The sequence below is a fragment of the Vicia villosa genome, linkage group LG1, assembly GCF_029867415.1.
Source record: "Vicia villosa cultivar HV-30 ecotype Madison, WI linkage group LG1, Vvil1.0, whole genome shotgun sequence".
NCBI classification, from domain to species: Eukaryota; Viridiplantae; Streptophyta; class Magnoliopsida; order Fabales; family Fabaceae; genus Vicia; species Vicia villosa.
The window spans coordinates 115,012,033-115,020,251 of record NC_081180.1 but is presented as its reverse complement, the minus strand read 5'-3'; the positions used below and the strand labels follow the sequence as shown (position 1 = coordinate 115,020,251).

The 8,219-nt window shown below is 30.9% G+C and overlaps 1 protein-coding gene and 1 non-coding gene across 2 annotated transcripts; one reads left to right on the top strand and one right to left on the bottom strand.

Annotated features, from left to right (window-relative positions):
- Nucleotides 1–1,245: 1,245 nt before the first annotated feature.
- On the top strand, nt 1,246–6,009 carry LOC131643915 (BTB/POZ domain-containing protein At1g03010-like). The gene is made up of 4 exons (XM_058914271.1): nt 1,246–1,607; nt 3,403–3,469; nt 3,569–4,738; nt 5,238–6,009. Exons 1-4 carry the CDS (start codon nt 1,516–1,518, stop codon nt 5,772–5,774), a joined length of 1,866 nt encoding a protein of 621 aa, XP_058770254.1. The 5' UTR covers nt 1,246–1,515; the 3' UTR covers nt 5,775–6,009.
- On the bottom strand, nt 5,927–5,999 carry TRNAR-ACG (transfer RNA arginine (anticodon ACG)). Its single transcript has one exon. It is a non-coding gene; the product is annotated as a tRNA-Arg (tRNA).
- Nucleotides 6,010–8,219: the final 2,210 nt, after the last annotated feature.

Sequence of the window (8,219 nt, the reverse complement as noted above, 5' to 3'; positions counted from 1 at the left end):
TTATTCTACTTACTAGTTAGAATTTATAACTTTTTAGTTCAAACATAATTTTTACTTTTAAGTTTACAGTTCAAGTCAATTTTGTATAAAGTTGTCCAAACAAAAATTATTTTACATTCAACTCCCTTTTAGTTATAATTAATTTTATATGATCAATTATTCCATCATATAACCAATGTTTGGTTTACCATGGATAGGAGTGGGAATAGAGCAGACTAATTAACAGGACCTATAATCTAGCCTACACAGGCCAAAGATAAGTCTGACTTTTTTATAAGCCTATTTAGATAAATAGGTCAGGCCACAGGCCACATGTTATTGTACTTTTGATTTTTTAGTCTATTTAAACATTAATTGAATTGCTTATTTACATAAGTTCGTGTGGTATTAACTTTTTAAGTAGACTAATAGGCCAATCAAACTTTCAAAAAGGTTAAACTCAGGCCAAAAAATAAATCTTTAATATGCTACAAATCAGACTTAGACTTTAAATTTTTTAGAAGGTCGAGCTCAGGCTTGGTAAAACCTAGCTCGACCAGCCTATTCCCACCCCTACATATGGGAAGACTTAAAAATAATTTTAAAAGTGTAGAATTGATTTTGAAATAATTTTAAGGTGGTTGAATTTTATTTTTTTTAAATATAATTGATTATATCAGTAGATGCAATTTTATTTAAATTAGAATTTGTAGCTTTTGGGTTTAAACATAATATGTTTATATTACAATTTATTATTCAATTCATTTTTATATATATTTATCCAAACATAAATTATTTTATCTTCAACTCACTTTTAATTATAATTAATTTTACATACTCAATTCATTTAAAATTAATTTTTTTAACATAGATAGAACCAAACACACGCTATGTTTGATTGAATGTGTAGAATTGATTTTGAATTGAAATTGATTATGCTTTTTATAATTAATTTACTTCAAATTATGATTTTTACCCGGTCAAAATTACTTTTGTAAAAATTTATCTAAATTAAATTTATTTCAATTTATCTACTACCAAAATGATAATAATTAAATAAATTCATTCATTATTAATTTTTTAATATTAGCTAATTAAGTGAGTAGCTTCACTAGCTATAATTACAAATCCCAAAAGCACTGCAACCGTTCAGAATTCCAGCAATATCTTAAGCCATAAATTGATAAAAATATAAAAGAAATATAAAAAGTCTATTTACTCACACTACCTTTCACCGAAAAGTGAAAGCACATACACCTGTGTTTCCTTGACTTTAGATTAATAAATTTATACACACACTCATAAAGTATGTTTTCAGAATCAACTCAAATCCTATAGAACTGCATGAACTATGTGACTTTCAATTCTCCACAACTTTCCACAGATTGAGAAGAAAGAAGTGGTTCTCAATTCTCAATATAGAATCTACCAAGAGAATGACACATTAGTTTTCTTTTGGAATGAGTGGTTGACATATTCACTTACTTAAATTAGTGGGGTGCAAAGGTATCAAAATTTGCCAGATTTTGTGGAATTATGGGAGTTGTCAGTGTTGGAGAATTTAAGCCTAGCATTCCTGGGAAGAGGACCTTTCGTCCAAGTTCAAGCATAAGGCATGCCACTGAATGGTAATATCATGTTTCTTTTATGTGTTTTACTTTTCATTTTTGTATCTTTAAATTGACCGCGAGTTTGACAGAATCATAATATATTACTGTATTTTTTTTTTTGAAATTATGATGTCAAAAAAGATTTTGTCTAACTCACTCACTGTCAATTCGATTATGATTTTGTAATAGTTTAGACAAACCTGCATGGCCGTTGTTGTACACCTTCAAAGACGACAATAGATATCTAAGTAACATTTTATATACATTGGATGAAAAAAAATTTTGAGGTAAAGAAAATAATTTCAATGAGGATGGAATGAATAGAAATTAGCAAAATGAAGAAATTGATCTAATGACCCACCAAATAAACTTTAAAAACAAATTTTAATTTTATATTTTTTGTATTGTCTTTATCACATACCTAGAGGCTAGATTTTGATCTTAAGATTTGATCAAATAATTGGAATCAAGTTCTTTAAGGTTAATGCTTAGTGGTTTCATTTTTGTGGGTCTTACTCTTCATTTAATACAATCGTCCCATTCCTAGTTGATTCACAAGACACCAGCTGGAAAACTTTTTTTGTCTTGTTGTGTTGCTTATGTCTTAGTTGCATCATGTCTTGTCTACTACTCCATTTGTTTGAATTTTCCGACACAAATCGTACGAATGTTATATAAGTGTCAGACTATGATATGTGTCGGACAGCGAAACATATTCAATTGTAAAAGTCAACACATGTCAGACACTAAACACGTCTTTAAAGAGAAGTACTAGTGATACCGATAATTTTAAACTTTGTAATTTGCTAATAAGTTAAGATGGAACGTGTGACATTGACTTTCATGTACTCATGCACACTCTAGACAGAACCATATAGTACGGTGCTTCGTGGTAAATGTCAAATTCCAACATGTCTTTTGTCAAAATGCTTATTAACATTTGTCTGCAATTATTTGCATACTTTAATTATCTTTTGGAGTTGAACTCGCCTACTAAAAGAAAGTGTTTTGGATGTACATAGCCTTAAACATCAACATGACAATACTTGTGTGGCACAAATACTTTCCCTTTCTTATCTTTCATTGTAAATCATCAATGATTTGATTTATTGGGTTACAACGTTTCACTCTAGTGTCATAGTAACAAATAACCTATCAATCTTTTATACTTTACCTTTCTTATCTATCATGTAATAATCAATTATACTCAACCATAAAAACCATTTTGTCGAGTTAACTTGTCAAATGTATTGTTAAGAACTCCGCATCACACAATATCTAAACATATATTTGTAAGTGGAGGAGAAATCTCATCTTATAAGTCAGTTTTGTAAAAATAATTCAAGTCATCTGTAGCACAGACACTTTTAAACCACATATCCTAATATATACTAATATGGTATCAGAGCTTAATTTAAAAAATCTGTTGAGCCACATATCAGATTTTCGCTATTAGACCACCCACTATTTAGATCCACACTTCAAATATATGGCACTGAGATAATCTTAAGGAGTTAATGTAGTCACACTCAAATGATGTATTTAATGAATTGGGGCCATTCACATATACCTATTTGACCTTGCCAGGTTACATTGTTTTTCTGTTTGTGGTTAACAAAACACATACATAGACCACCATCTTATACATTAAATTGCATATACATTTTCTGCGTGAAAACACTCTTCCAAGCTCTCTACTATTATAATTTCATTTTTGTAATATCTATATATAGCTACTTAACTAGTTTCTACTCTACATAAAATTTTCCATGTCTAGCATATGCAATTACTCAGCTAGATTTGTCTCTTACAGGCCAATTTCTGATGTCTCTAGTGATCTCACCATTGAAATTGGAGCTTCAAGCTTTTCACTTCACAAGGTAAAGTATGCATGAGTAACCATTTTAATATTAAAATCATGCAAATAATGTTTTAATATTGAAGTACTAATAACTTTTTTTCAACTGTTTTTTCGACAGTTTCCTCTAGTTTCTCGTAGTGGAAGAATTCGAAAACTATTGTTAGAATCAAGAGATTCGAAGGTTTCGCGCATAAGTTTCCCAAGTATACCCGGCGGTGCAGAGGCATTTGAGCTAGCTGCGAAATTCTGTTATGGAATCAACATTGAATTCACTCTCTCCAATGTTTCTATGCTAAGATGCATAGCTCATTTTCTAGAAATGACAGAAGAGTTCGCCGAGAAAAACTTGTTGACGCGAGCCGAATCATATCTCAAAGAGACAGTACTCTCAAACACAGCAAACACAATATCTGTTCTTCACCGTTGCGAAACTCTGCTACCTATTGCAGAAGAGATTAACCTTGTTAACAGATTAGTCAGTTCAATTGCAAACAATGTATGCAAAGAGCAGCTTACGTCCGGTTTACAAAAACTCGATTATAGTTTCCCTTCTCGAAGCGTTGAACCTGAAACGCCTTCAGAATGGTGGGGAAAATCGCTTACTGTTCTTAATCTTGATTTCTTTAAACGAGTTTTATCAATGTTGAAGTCGAAGGGACTAAAACAAGAGATTATCAGCAAGATTCTGATAAACTACGCGAATAATTCTCTTCAAGTAGTCAAAGGAAGTTTACATGACTTGGAATTTTCGAAGAAACAACGGATCCTCGTTGAAACAATAACTAGTTTACTTCCAACTCAGTCGAGGAAAAGCCAGGTTCCGATAGCTTTTCTCGCAAGTTTGCTGAAATCGGCAATAGCAGCATCGGCATCAACTTCTTGTAAATCTGATTTGGAGAGAAGAATAGGTCTACAACTCGACCAAGCAATTCTCGAAGACATTCTGATTCCAACAAGTTCATATCAAAATAATAACCATTGCAGTACTATTTATGATACCGATTTAATCGTGAGAATTTTTTCGATTTTTCTTAACTTGGACGAGGAGGACGAGGATGATAGCCGGCTGAGAGACGAAAGTGAAATGGTTTATGAATTTGATAGCCCTGGATCTCCAAAACAAAGCTCGATTCTTAAGGTATCCAAATTGTTGGATAATTATCTTGCTGAAGTTGCATTAGACCCAAACTTGTTTCCATCAAAGTTCATTTCACTCGCTGAATTACTTCCCGATCACGCGCGTATCATAAGCGATGGACTCTATAGATCCGTCGATATCTTCCTTAAGGTAAGTCATTTCCACTCCACTTCTTAATTGTCCGGCCCTCAAAATAATCTAGGCCAGACAAATTGATCTCTAAAAATAATGAAATTGAAAATTCTCTATAATATTAGTCTCGGTCAGACAATTTCAAATACTTAATTGACCGACCAGAAGGACTAACATGGTCGTGAATTTTCAATTTCAAAGATTATTTTATAAACAGTGAAATTGAAAATTCTAGATCGTATTAGCCTAACCGAGACAATTTCAAATACTACATCGACTGACTCAGAAGGACTAGGATGATCGTGAATTTTTTAATTTCAAGGACTATTCTAAAAACAACGAAATTGGAAATTCTCGATCATATAGCCTCTATCATGCAATTTCAAATACTATATTCAGAAGGACTAACATGATCGCCAATTTTCAACTAGATTGACAGACTCAAAAGGACTAACACGGTCGCGAATTTTCAATTTCAAGGGCTATTCTAAAATATTAACAACTTTCTGTCAAACAGGTACATCCGAACATAAAGGAATCAGAGCGATACCGATTATGCAAAACCATCGATTGTCAAAAACTCTCACAAGAAGCATGCAGCCATGCAGCACAAAACGAGAGACTCCCGGTCCAAATGGCGGTACAAGTTCTCTACTTCGAACAAATCCGCCTCCGTAACGCGATGAGTGGAGGACATAACCAACTCCTCTTCGGCGGCCTTAACAGTCAATTCCCTCATCGTTCAGGTAGCGGTGCAGGAAGCGGAGGAATTTCGCCTAGAGATAACTACGCATCGGTTAGAAGAGAGAACCGAGAGTTGAAACTTGAAGTAACAAGAATGAGAATGAGGTTAACTGATTTGGAGAAAGATCATGTTTCTATGAAACAAGAGCTTGTTAAGTCGAATCCTGGTAATAAGCTTTTTAAGTCGTTTACGAAAAAGTTAAGTAAGCTTAATGCATTGTTTAGGATTAGTGGCGTTAAGGGGAGTAATGGTGTTGGTTCTGAGAGAAGGTTTCCGTTTCCAAAGAGAAGGCGTCACTCAGTTTCTTGATTACAAAAAAAAAAGTGTTAAGTGTATAATTTATATTGATGTATTAAGTTGAGTGATTGTGGCTATAGGTTTTATTTTCTGGTTGGTGATGGTTGCAATGCGTTACTGATAGCGTTAAAGATTCATTTTTAATCAAAAGATTATGAAAAATACGACTTCACTGGGGATCGAACCCAGAATCTCTGGTTCCGTAGACCAGCGCCTTATCCATTGGGCCATGAAGTCAATTATGAAGTTGTGGTTACGTTTTCGTGATTTAATAATATTTTATTTTATTCAAATATTATATAAACGAGAATACTTCCTTAAAAAACATAAAAAATAGGACATCAAAATTGAATATTGTTATTAGATCACATCAAAATTGTTATTGGATCAAGACTTCCTAAAATATAAGACAATTCTAACTTCTTCTTTGAGTATTCATAATTGGTTATTATAAAGTTCTTTTTAAAAATCAGTTGTGATTAGACATGATAAAGGAGTAGGCACGCTTTTTATTTTTCTCAAATCTAAATTTAAATTGTTTAATAGTTATTTTTTTCCGACGAGATTTTCAATAAAAATTGGAGAATTAAAACTTAAAATCATTATAAATGAGTTCGGATTAGATTTACATATCCCCGCCTTGTCACCGTCTTTAATGACATCAATTTTTAAAATAAAAATAGCTAATTTTTCAAACTCATTTAATATTACAAATAATAAAATAAAATGATCTCAAAATATTTCATGCATACATTTCAAATATTTAAAATAGAAAATTCAAATCAAAATATTAAAATACTGATTGCATATTTAAAAGGAAAATGCTTAACATTACGAAATGTTTTCCACAAGACTAACACGACCCCTTAATTTATAACCACCACCACCCATGATTTATGGCAAGCGCATATTAATTGTTTCTACTTTAATTGTAAAAATGCCACATACAAATTCTTGCCTTTCGTTGATTCCTTCGTACCATATAGCATAGCTCTATTTAAAATTCTAGATTATCAAAATTAAATATATAGAAATAACCGGTATGGGTTCAGAGGCAGACTCAAGATGGATACTAGTGTAGTGTGTCCTTACTTGATTCGTCCCCATATTTTTAAATAGAGAAGACCCAAAGTCAAACTAAGGACCCGTTTGTTTTGCCTTTTTAAAAAAATTATTTTTATAGTGTTACATCATTTTGTGTACAAAAATATTTTAAAAAAAAACTTTTCATAAAAGTTTCAAATGAAAATTTGGTTTGAATAATTATTCTTAAAATGTTAATTTAGTTATTTCATTTTTTTATTAAAAAATTTTTTGGATATCAAAATTTCAAAAAATCACTTAATTATAAAGATATTTCAAATAGATTTTTATAAAAATTATTTTTGAAATACCACATTTTAAAAAAAGTTGTGATTTTGACTATGTTTTAATTTTCAATAATGTTTGTTTATGTTATAGGATATCAAAGTAATGTTTCAATTAAAAAAAATAAATATAAAAAAACTTGTAATATTTTGAAAAATTATTTTTAAAAATACAAAAAGAAAATCTATTTTTTTAAAGTTGAAATAAACTAGCTCTAAAACTCAATCAAAATGGATTTTCCCTGTTAAAAGAAATGGAAGACTCCATTACTATAGTTTTGAGTATATAAAATTAAATAAATGTGAAATAAATGTCACATGTCATGAAAATACGTGTTATTTATATACAAAACTATAATAATGGAGAAAATGGAGAGAGAAAAAAATGGAGAGGATTTTGACCCTCTGCGCACACCCTCATTCTTATGTTATTTCTTTTAATTTATTTTATTTTAATTGTTTATATCTTAGTTTTGTTGTTTTAATAATTGTTTAACTTCTAACCTGACAACAAAAATACAATCGTTTTAATTATAGTTTTTTTCTTTTTTCATAAAATACAAAAAAATATTGTTATTAAGTTTTAAATTTTTAGGATTTAACATGTTTATTATCAATTTTGATTTATGTTGTCCATACTTTTTCGTTACCCATGTATCATTTTATGCTATGTTACTCCGCTAACATTCTCTTGATTTTTTGTGAGGTATTATCAATCGAGGCATTGAACTATCTTGTGAACATTATCATCTTATTCGCGCAATTTTTCAATATTATTGTAACTGCTCCTAGTTTGTAATAGTAATTAGGACATTTATCTTTCCGCACTCCCCAATAATTTTATTGTAATCCCCATCCCGAAACCTTGTAATAGCGTAGGAACTTTACTTTTCTGCATTTTAAGTTTCTGTATATATTTTAATTGTTAGTAACTAGGCATGTATGGCAAGACTAATTAACTGAACGTTAGCTAACCATAATCAAGATTAGAATAACTGAAATTAACACACTTCTCGCTCACTCACCTCTAGGGTACGCCTCTCTTGGTTGCCTTCGATTATAAGGTCGTGTCCCTCGAAATGTAGAGGTA

What these genes read in the sequence shown, in the direction of transcription:
- LOC131643915 (XM_058914271.1), top strand. Translation starts at nt 1,516, where the DNA reads ATGGGAGTTGTCAGTGTTGGAGAATTTAAGCCTAGCATTCCTGGGAAG. An exon ending in CAAGCTTTTCACTTCACAAG is followed by an intron (nt 3,470 to 3,568) that starts GTAAAGTATGCA and finishes TTTTTTCGACAG; the next exon opens with TTTCCTCTAGTTTCTCGTAG. An exon ending in CCGTCGATATCTTCCTTAAG is followed by an intron (nt 4,739 to 5,237) that starts GTAAGTCATTTC and finishes TCTGTCAAACAG; the next exon opens with GTACATCCGAACATAAAGGA.